Source organism: Phyllostomus hastatus, unplaced genomic scaffold (genome assembly GCF_019186645.2).
Source record: "Phyllostomus hastatus isolate PE091 unplaced genomic scaffold, TTU_PhHast_1.1 phas_contig_477, whole genome shotgun sequence".
Classification (NCBI taxonomy): Eukaryota; Metazoa; Chordata; class Mammalia; order Chiroptera; family Phyllostomidae; genus Phyllostomus; species Phyllostomus hastatus.
Genome location: NW_025333889.1, coordinates 5,129,368 through 5,140,258, shown reverse-complemented (window position 1 = coordinate 5,140,258; position 10,891 = coordinate 5,129,368). Strand labels below are relative to the sequence as shown.

Below are 10,891 nucleotides of genomic sequence, written 5' to 3'. Positions count from 1 at the left end.
CATCATTTCACTGCTCGTTTGGTCAGTGTTTGTTTACTGACCATTAGCACAGAAGGCCCACTAGTAGGATCAAAAGCCTAGGAATTGTCCCCACACTGGGATTTGAAAAGGTGCCATTTGGGATGTGTGTTTGGGGGATGGGGAAGGGAAGGATAGTTTTGCCCTAGTCTTAGGTTCAGAGAGTCCCAAATGGGAGGAAGGAGGTTTAGGAAGAATGGTTTGCCTACATATTTTCATATTCTTTTATAAAACATAAGATACTGCGCTGGCTGGTGTGGCTCAGTGGACTGAGTGCCAGCTCATGGGTTCAATTCCCAGTCAAGGCACATGCCTGGTTTGCAAGACAGGTCCCCAGCTGGGGGCAGTGAGAGGCGAATGGTCAATGTACCTCTAGCACATTGATGTTTCTCTCCCTTTCTCCTTCCCTCACCCCATCTCTCTAAAAAAAAGAGAGTTTTAAAAACAGAGAAACAGAATGATTAAGTATTATAGACTGCCGTTGGGGGTTTAAAAAAATAAATGATAACATCTGCTTATCTTAGAAATGGGTAAAGATAAACACTAACGGGGCAAACAGAATGTGTAACCCTCAAACCAGTGGATGGGTGGATCTGTTCAAGTTCTTGGTTTCAGACAACAGCAAACGATGCTGGCCAACTGAAGCAGAAAAGGAATTTTTTGAAAGGCCCAGAATATCAAGAAAATAGGCAGAAAGGGATCCCCAGAAGTAGCCTGGACAGGATGTTGCTGCCCTGGACACATCTGCCCCTGTTGTCATGGGTCTTAGTGTCACTTGCTCTAGGTAGGAGTCCCATGTGGGTCATCCCTCTAGCTGTGTGCCAGCTATGGGCCACACAGTGATGTCAGCAGTGGAGAATGTTGGGAACCCTTCCCGCTTCTGTGGTGTCACTCACTGAGGGATTCCCCTTAATGGAAAGGGAGTTCAAATCCTAGGGAGCCCCCATCCCCCACAAAGACAACTCCTCTCTACAAGGAAAACTTGGAACAAAGAAAACTTGGTGGATCTGTTAGAAGGCAAGAACGGGCCCTGGCTGGTGTGGCTCAGTGGATTGAGCACTGGCCTGTGAACTGAAGGGTTGCAGGTTCGAATCCCAGCCAGGGCACATGCCTGGGTTGTGGGCCAGGTCTCCAATAGGGGCATGTGAGAGGCAACTAATTGATGTTTCCCTGCCTCTCCCTCCCTACCCCTCTGTCTAAAAGTAAATGAATAAAATATTTTTTAAAGACAAGAATGGGGAAGGGAGACTGAGAAATGCGCAAAAGGAGATGAGCTCCCAGACGTCAGATCGATTTGCAAACACCACCTGACGAAGCAATCACAGGTGCGGAGTGCTGTGCACGTGACGTTTTCCGGGCAGACACTCAACAGAAGGAGGGGTGGGCACACGCAGCTTTGTTTGCGCATAAGATCCATCTTGGGCTTTGAATGTCCTAAGAAAATAACCCTGTTTTCTGAGAAGGAAAGGGTGATTCTAGTATGTTCACCCTGACCCTCAGACATACTGGCAGAGAGGGTTGTGCGTGTTGACCGTGGGCCCAAGGACCCACCAGAAGGGAGGTGAAGGTCAGAGGAAGCGGATAGGTTAGGAGAAAGCGGAGGACCGGGAAGGCCGGAAGGGGTTGAAGAATACATCAGTCAGGGGGCAACAGAGTCAGGGCAGGAAGGAGGCACTTCTGGGCTAGAGTCCACCCTGTCCGAAAGGAAAGCACGCCTGCAGTTCCCAGCAGTGAGGATGTGACCGAGGGGCCGAGAAGACAGGGTGACAGAGAGGCCTCACAGCGGCAGGGAAGATCAGGAGGTGATACCAGAGCAGTCGGCCATCCGTGTGGACCTGGATGGCACCCAGGTTAATGGCAGGAGTGGGGCAGACAGGAAGTAGAGAGGACCCCAAGTCCTGACAATGGGAGGAGGAGGGGTGTGGGTGACAGGAGCCAGCCCTGGGGGCCCGGGAATGCTGCCCCCGCCCTGGGCAGGCTACCAGAGTCAGTGCCTCCCAGAGAGAGTAGGGTCTGGCTGGCTGTCCTTTCCACCTCCATCCACGTTTCTCAGGGGCTGAGCCCAGAGCTGCTGTTTCCACTTTCCAGGGTGACCAGTGACCTGTAACGGGTGTGACCCATCCGCTGACAAGCTGCGGGGACACTGAAGGGAACGCACCGAGTTTACACCAGGAACATGCGCCTGCGGATACCCCACGTCCCTCGCTCTCCCCAGTCTACCCAGCACCTCGCTGCCCGCAGTAGGTCTTCACACGCTGACCAAAGTTCCTTGGGAGCTTGAGTCATCTCTGTCATTTAAGAGGCTTGTAGGCCCTGCCCAGTGTGGCTCAGTTGGTTGGAGTGTCATCCTGTGCACCAGAAGGTTGGGGGTTCCATTCCCGATTAGGGCACATACCTGGGTTGCAGGTTCAATCCCCAGTCAGGGCACATGCGGAAGGCAACGAATTGCTGTTTCTTTCTCTCTCTCTCCCCCCCCTTCCTCTCTCTCTAAAGGCAACAAATATATATTTTTTAATTAAAAAAAAACGAAAGCAAGAGGCCCCCAGGAGCCCACAGTTGGCCTTTGGGAAGAATTGCAGGCTCCAGCCTGAAGTGTGGGGTCTGGCCATGCCCCACACGCCACCCCAAGGCTCCCTGGGAGGTCATTTCAGAGGTGACACTGAGCACTCACATCTCTGCACAGCCTCAGCTCACACTTCTTTCTCCAGAGAAGCCCCCCACCCTGTCTCATATGCAGTGGTCACCTCTGGAGAGTGAAGTTATGGGTGGTTTCTTATTTCTTTTCCTTTAGATTTAATCCTTTCTTGTAAAAAATTGTGGTCATAGCCCTGGCTCGTATAGCTCAGTGGATCGAGTGAGGGCCTGTGAACCAAAGGGTTGCCAGTTCGATTCCCAGTCAGGGCACATGCCTGGGTTGTGGACCAGGTCCCCAGATGGGGACATGTGAGGGGCAACCACACATTGATGTTTCTCTCCCTTTCTTTTCCCTTCCCTTTCCTTCTCTATGAATAAATAAATAAATAAAATCTTTTTAAAACTGTGGTTATATACACAACAAAATTTACCATCTTAACCATTTAAGCGTGTAGTTTAATATTGTTTGAGTATATTCACATTGCTGTGCAGCCAGTCCCCAGAAGGGAGCACGGGAAGGAGGTCCGGGAGGGACTGGACTGGGTGGGCGCTGGGTGAGGATGCAGAGAGTGATTTCCGCCTTGCTAATCCGAGGGTATCAGTGGGCTTTGCTACAGCAGTGACTTAGGCACACGCACAGAAAACACAGCTACAGTATCAAAGTGTGGCGCTCAGAATGTTGGGGACCCTCCCATTTTTTGCATAAAGGACCGAGGCCTGGAAAGGGGAACTGATTTGCTTGATGCCACGCAGCCAGGTGGCGACAGGGTTGAGACTGGGACCGGGTCCCCCAGACCGCCGGCAGCCCTGCCACCCAGCAGCGCCACCAGGTGGAGATCCCAGAGGACAATACACTGACTTGGGGCTGGGGAGGGGTCAGGGAAGAGAAGGGTCCCAGGTGGAGGCCGGAGGCTAGAGAGGGACGACAAATGCAAAGGAGAGGCAGGGCCCGCAGGGGAAAACGTTTCAGAAACCGGCGGCAGGAGTGCGGACGTCCCGGATGAAGACTTGCGGTGCCAGTGAACGTACTGCGGTGGTCCTGCAGGGGAGACCTTTACCTGGGGGTCTGCAGGCCAGACCTTCTGGTACGTGGGGGAGGCGGCAGTCACTGAGGTGGCTGCAGGGGGGGGCGGGGCAAACAGGGGGACGGACGTGAAGACATCCCTGCGGAGGAGGGCAGGCGTGGCTCTTAAAGCGGCACACGGCCCCCTCCCCGGCTCCTCCAGGCGAAGCTGCTCTGAGGCTGCTCTACGGAGGGGGTCAGTCCCTCGCTGCCCCCCGGGACCACAGTTCTCCGCCAGAGGAGCCCGGGCCTGCTGCGCAGGAAGCCCACGTCACAGGGTGCTGGCCGTGCTCACCCCGCTGAGGCTGCGGGAGCTGCCGCGGAGTCTGCGGCGCCGGCACCAGGCCCGCAAGCACAGGGCTTCCCAGAAGGTGTCCCGGAAGCGGGTGGACATGAGGCTGTAGAGCACGGGGTTGGCGGCCGAGCCGAGGTAGAAGAAGACGCCGGAGACGACGTGCACGTACTTGAAGGCCAGGTGCAGGCCATCGGTCCACTCGGACACGAAGCTCCACATGAGGCGGTCGATGTGGAACAGGGCCCAGCAGACGCCGAACACCAGGACCAGCACGACTGCGGGGGGCGGAGAAAGGAGGCTGGGTGCGCGCCGGAGCCCCCTCCGCTGCCTTCCCCGCTCCTCCTCACCTCCTCTCCCACTGCATGGGCACCCCCCTGCCCGTTGTCCATCTGGAAGTTTCTGGAAGTTTGCCTGCCCTGGCCGCACTCCTGTTGGGAGATGCTGCTCTCGCCTCTGTCACGGACTGGGCAGTGGGTGTGTGCCCCCTGCCCCGTCCACAGCCGACTGGACCAGGTGCGGACTCGGGAGCCAAGCCAGCCCAGCCCGACTGCCTCGCCACGGAACTCGGCAAACTGGGTGAGTCTTAGCTGTGGACACCGAGCCCCGGCGTGACGCAGACTGTGCGGCTGACGCCCACTCTGGGCGCCCCCACAGGGACCATGCCCGCTGACGCGTGAGCAGAGGGAAGCGGGAGAGCGGGCCCATCCTACAGCAGTGGTGGGGAGGTCAGAGAGCCAGAGAGCAAGACACACACACGCAGCCCACCTCGCCTGCCTGCCTGCCGCGGCCCCAGAAGCCCTCCCAGCCCTGGCCTCCAGCTGTCCCAGGCCCAGCCGAACGCCCTGCCCTGCACCAGCTGCCCACTTCTGGGGAGCCCACCCCCCAGCCACAGACACGAGAGGCTGGCTGAGCCGCACACTCGCTTCCCCAGCCTCCTTCCAGCCCTCGTCTTAACCAGCCGTGACCTTCTGGGGTCTCTGTCACCAGCTCTGCCTCGATTTCTGTTTCTTATTACTTGTGCTTGCTCAGCTGGCCATCTTCTCCTGCAGTGTCTCTCCCACCTCACCCCGGCACGGTTTTCCTCGTAATCCCAGACTTCAATGTCCCCAGCACACGGCTTGGTGCACAGTAGGCCTTCAGAAAGGGAAGGTGGGGGAAGAGGGGTAGAGGGAGGGAAGGAGGGAGAGAAGAAAGCCAGGGCCCCAAGCCAGCAGGCAAGGTGGCTTTAAGGACCCCCCCCCCCGGCAAGGCAGGCAAGGAGCTCCAGAGGATGACAAGTGACACCACACTCTGGGACCCTCTTCCGGGGCAGTCAGGAGGGTGGGCCTCTCTCGGAACGGGGCGGTCCCCAGTGAGCTGGCTGTAATCCCGAGGCCTTGAGCAAGGCCTCACCAGCCCCGTCTGGCACGGGCCCACCCCACCCACCCACCTGATCCAGGCCCCGCTGGGGTGGGGTGAGACCGGGCAGGAATCAATGACTGGCTTGGTATCTGTTTGTCTGGCTTCCCCAGGGCCACTGTTTCTGACAAAGAGCCAGGTCTAGGCCACAGTGAGACCCAGAGCCTCACCCCAGCAGGCCAGGCCCTGGCCGACCCCAACCCACACTCCCGCCCTGATTCCCCCAACCTCTGCACACCAACTGTCACAGACACACCTCGTGACAATTCTCTTTTAGACCACCGTCACTCCTGTGGTCCCCAGGGGACTGCAGACATAGAGGGAAGGAATTCGTCGTCTTGTCTCTCCAGCTGCCCCCATGTCCCACTGTGTGGCTCTGCGGGTCTAGTCACCTCAGCATCCCGTCACTCTGGCCTGGGGGTGGGCCAGGACCTATCCCCGCCCCTGAGAATCCTTTCCTCTCTGTGCCTGTGACCTTGCCTCCCAGGCTGATGGAGAGGAGGACAGAGCCAAGACATCTGTGGGAGCCAAGATGAGAGCTCTGGGGGGTGTAGATGCCATGGACAGCTCCACCGTCCCGGAGCCCAGTGAGGTATCCCCTGCCCCGTCTGTGCTCTGGTCCCATGACCAGGGCTGGTGTTACGGGTGCGCCCCCACGCACGAGCACAGGGCCCCGAGCTTGCTCACTTGACATTCTTAATAATTTTTGAACTGGGAATCTGAGTTTCCATTCTGCACTCTACCCCGCAAATCATGCGGCCCATCCTTCCGTGAGCCATGACTACCTTTGGTGCGAGTTTCTAGAATGGTAATCCAAAAGAGTATCCACGCACGCCTGTACACGTACACACATGCACGCACGCGCCACAGTGGGGCGTGTGATTCTAAGCCTCACACTCATAAACCCAGACACAGCCCCTGCCCCTGGGCCCCGGAAGCCCCGCCTTCATGCCCTGTGCCTGGCTCAGCCCCTCTTCCCAGCAGCAACACTTACACAGCATCTTGGTCACCTGTGTCCGACTCCTGTCCTGTGGTGACTGGAGCTTGCGGCTGTCCCTGGCCCTGGCCTTGCCCTGGGCCGTCTGCCTGAGCAGCAGCAGCTTCTCACGCCGCAGCCGCAGCCCGATGAGCAGGTAGAGCACGCTGATGATGGCCATGGGCAGGCAGAAGAAGAACAGAGTGGTGATCTGGATGACCAGGTTGTAGAGGGTCTTTGGGCGGACCAGCATGCACATAGCCGAGCCGGGCACCGTGCCCCGGCAGGGCACGACCAGCTGCTGGATGCCGTGCAGGCTGGTGTTGGGCAGAGAGCAGAGCACAGCAAGGCCCCAGATGGCCCCGAGCACGCGGCGCACATGGGTCCGAGTCATCGTGGACCGGACCTGCAGCGGGTGCACCACGGCCACGTAGCGCTCCACGCTCAGGGCGGTGACATTGAGCACGGAGGCCAGGCAGACGGTCTCGAAGAGCAGCGTGCGGAAGTAGCAGCCACCAGCACCCAGCAGGAAGGGGTAGTTACGCCACATCTCGTAGAGCTCCAGGGGCAGGCCCACCAGCAGCACCAGCAGGTCCGACACGGCGAGGCTGAAGAGGTAGTAGTTGGTGGCCGTGCGCATGGTCTTGTGGCGCAGAATGACCGTGCAGGTCAGCCCGTTGCCCAGGATGCCCACCACGAAAATCACCAGGTATGTGACACAGATGGGCACGAACAGCTCCGTCTGCTGGGGTCCCAGGTACTTGAGTCTCAGCTCCTTGTCAGTCAAGTTCAAGTCCTTGGGGTCAAAGAACTCCCAGGCCCTACTGTCGTTGCAGGACACTGGGCTGCTTATATTCCCGGGGGACATGTCTCCAGGGAAGATGGAACAATTGGGGCAGAAAGAAACCTGGGGAACAGAAGACAGAGACACCCGAAAAAGTCATGCAGAGAACCCTGGCTCTGTCATCATTCACCAAATCATACCAAAGGCGCCATTACTTTTATGTACTACTGGGAAAGAAACGCTGCCATCCATTGTAAGATGCATTACAACTTCAGAGATGTAAAAGTGTACATCTTAAAAATGATAACATGTGGCCCTGGCCGGGTAGGTCAGTTGGTGGGAGTGCCTTCCCGATGCACCAAGGTGGCCGCTTCAGCGCCCAGGTCAGGGCACACACAAGAGTCAGTGAGTGTGAGAATGGGTGGGACGACAAATCCACGTTTCTCTCTCACTCTCTCCCCCTTTCTCTCTAAAAAAGTCAATAGATACAAAAAAATTTAGCCCTGGCTGGCGTAGCTCAGTGGGTTGAGCACGGGCTGTGAACCAAAGCATCACAGGTTCGATTCCCAGCCAGGGCATATGCCTGGGTTGCAGGCCACAGCCCCCAGCAACCGCACATTGATGTTTCTCTCTCTCTCTTTTTCTCCCTCCCTTCCCTCTCTAAAAATAAATAAATAAAATCTTTAAAAAAAATTTTAAAAAAATCTGTTCTTCATTAAAAAAAATTTAATGATAAGAAGGGGACTTCACATTTAAACTTCACGAGCTATGAGACCCCTTGACTAAATGATGACCCCTCTGGGGCACGGGCTCTGCCCTCAGGAGCCCCCTGGAGCTCTGCCTTTTCAAGCCACAGGCGCTGGGACAGGGGCTCCGTTTGGGCATCAGGAAAATGGACACAGTGTGCAGTATCGTGTCGTCTTTAAGGACAAGGACTCTGGAAGCAACTGCCTGGGTTCAAATCCAGCCTCCCCACTCCCAGGCTGGGTGAGACCATTTGCCTGGTAACCTCTCTGCAGCTGTCTCCTTATTACAAGGACCGAAAGCACTTAACCCATGAAAAATGTTAACACGGGGCCTGCCGGACACACAGAAGGGCCAGGTTATCAGCACGTCTGAGTCCCTGAGGGGATCAAGGGCTAAATCCTGTCACACTGACCCAAAAGTTGGCTCCGGTTTCTGTTTCCCATCACCTGAACTGTTCGTTAGAGGTGGAAACACCTGATGTCTTCAACGCTGCCAGTGCTGGGTTTCCTTTCCCCTCTCCCTCCCTGTCCGGGGCTGCCCATCTCTGCCAGCCCACTGGATGCCCACCGGATGCCGGGATTAAGAACCGAGGCCGGCCGTGTGCTACACAGCCTAGCCTGGGATCAAATGCCAGCTCTGCCAGCTCTAGCTGTGCCCCCCACCCCTTCCTGTGCCTCAGTTTCCTCGTCTGTGAAATGGGGGTGTCAAACAGAGCCTACCTTAGAGTTTCTGGGAAGGTTAAATGAGAGACTTCACATAAAGTTCTCAGGAACTCGTGGGTGTGTTTTGGGTGCCCAGTTCGGGTGCAGAGAGTTACCTGACCCTCACTCCCCACGTGGGGGGGGGAGGGCAGCCCGGGGGGAGAGCGGGTGGTGGCCCAGACTGTACTCCTGAGCCTGTTCCCCAAGCCCACCGCCACCCCATCAACCCCTCCTCCAGCAGCCAGATTTTCAGGCTCCCTTCCCGGATCTTCCCCCTGTTCCTTCAGCCCTATTTCCTCTCCTCCGTTGGGGGCTTGGGGCCTCTGGTTGCCCACATACCCATGCACCCACCTTTCAGCCTTCTTTCCTAGGTCCTTTGCTCTCCCAGACCCAAGCATCCTGCTTCTCCTTTTTTATTACAGCGATATAGTGAACTGGGTCACAGGGTCCCCCCCTCCACCCCCACCCCTACCCCCACCCCCAGCATTCTTGATGCTGAGTATCTTCCTCTCCAAAGCCTCCACCCAGAAGCGCCCCCTACCTCAGCCTCCCGGCCCCTCCCACACCTAATCCCCCATGATGGGATCAAGCTGCATTTTCATTCACTCAAACCTTGCGTCTGGCCGCACCCCATCTGCTCCCCCTACCCTGCTGGTGCGGGAGCCGAAGGCGGCAGCAGCATCGGGGATGAGCTGGGACGGTGCAGCGCAGACCAAGGGTCAAGAGAAACTCCCTACACCACGGGGAAGGGCCTGGCGGCCTGCAGTAAGACGGATAACCTGGGAGGCTGGGAGTCTCCGGAGGTGGGGGCGCCCCAACAGGAGCCTCCGACCTCTACCGCCCTGGGAAGATGCAGCCCGCGCGCTGCTCCTCCCGCCTCGTCTCGCCCAAGACCCCGCCCGCGGCGCGCCCTTGCCCACGCCCGCGTCCCGCTCACCTACCGTGCCGTCTGCGGCCCGCGAGATCCAGGGTCCGGGAGCAGCCCCGACGGACAGAGGCAGCGCCAGGAGCGGTCAGACTGGACTGGCCCACTGCCGGCGTCTGGTGCGCCCGCAGCCCGCCGGGTCGCCCCGCCCGTCGGTGGCCCGGGCGCCCCAACTGGGACCGCCGCCAGGGGGCAGGGCCGCCCCCGCCGCCCGCCTGCCCCGTCGCTGAACCCACACGCTCGGGTGGGGCGATCCCCGCGCCCACCCGAACCGCAGCCAGCGGGTGGGTCCCCAGGAGCACCTTCCTCTCCCGGAACCCTCACGACAGCCCATTTCACAGATGAGAGACCGGCCCCAGGGAGGAGTCCGAGGGAGCTGGGTCTCAGGCGCTGTGCCCGCCCTGCAGCGTGCTTCCTTTTACCAAAAACCCGTGTTATGGCGCCCCTCCGGCCCACCTCCCCCTGCCCCACGTTTCAGACGCACCTCCCAGCACATCCCGCCAGCCCCTCCACGTTCATGAGCCCCCAAGGGTCTCATCCTCCCTCTTCCCCCTCCCTCGGGGTCCTCCAGCCCCTGAGTCCGGGCCCTCAGCCCTGCCAGGAGCCGCCTTCTCCCCGCAGCCCTTCGACATGCGCCTCCTCTGCTGGAACCTTCTGCAGGGCTTTCCTTCCGGAAAAGAACACAGGTCTAACCCCATGTTGGACCTCCTGGCCCCACGTGCCTTCCTGGTCCCCCTTACTAAACCTCTCACCCCCAACACCCTCCCTCTCTCTTTTCCACTCAGATTCCCCCTGCCCGTCACCTGATCATAGGATGTCCACAAGGAGGGAGTTTGGCGGCAGTGTGGCGGTGGGGTGGTGGCAGGGAAGAGCCACAGGTGCTGGGGACCCCCGCCTCCTGCTCCCCGCAGCTGTACACTGTAAACACAGCAGAGAGCACCTTCCCTGCTCTGCCCGGTCCTCCTTCCAGCTCCTTAGCTGGAAGTTACTTCATCAGGAACTTGCAAGGGGGCCTAGAAACGTGGAGCGCCTCAACAAAAATGCTGGCTCTTGAGTCTGATTCGCTTAGTCCCTCTGTGTGGTCCAGAAGTCCTCCGTCCGGACAAACACTTGCCCGAGAGCCCCAGGCCCCAGAATCGCACTTTGAGAAGCCCTGAGAGGGGCCCAGTATGAAGTGCAGGACCGAGAAAAGCTGCTGGTGAGCTGTGTGCACGGGAGGAGACTCACCCCCTCCGTGCCTCAGTTCCCCTTCCCGTAGGAGGTGCCCACTGGCCACTGTTACCACCGCTGTAGGCGTGCAGTGAGCGAGGATTGGGCACAGGGCTGGAACAGGGTCCCCACTCAACAAAG

At 58.5% G+C, this 10,891-nt stretch overlaps 1 protein-coding gene across 1 annotated transcript; it reads right to left on the bottom strand.

Annotated features, from left to right (window-relative positions):
• Nucleotides 1–3,986: 3,986 nt before the first annotated feature.
• NMUR1 (neuromedin U receptor 1) lies at nt 3,987–9,688 on the bottom strand. The gene is made up of 3 exons (XM_045845819.1): nt 9,558–9,688; nt 6,403–7,291; nt 3,987–4,285 (listed from the first exon to the last, which is right to left on the bottom strand). The coding sequence occupies exons 2-3, from the start codon at nt 7,250–7,252 to the stop codon at nt 3,987–3,989; spliced, it is 1,149 nt and encodes a 382-aa protein (XP_045701775.1). The 5' UTR covers nt 7,253–7,291; nt 9,558–9,688.
• Nucleotides 9,689–10,891: the final 1,203 nt, after the last annotated feature.

Coding starts and splice junctions, on each gene's coding strand:
- NMUR1 (XM_045845819.1), bottom strand. CDS start 7,252: ATGTCCCCCGGGAATATAAGCAGCCCAGTGTCCTGCAACGACAGTAGG. Junction 4,286..6,402: donor ACAGGTGACCAAGATGCTGT/GTAAGTGTTGCT, acceptor CGCCCCCCGCAG/TCGTGCTGGTCCTGGTGTTC.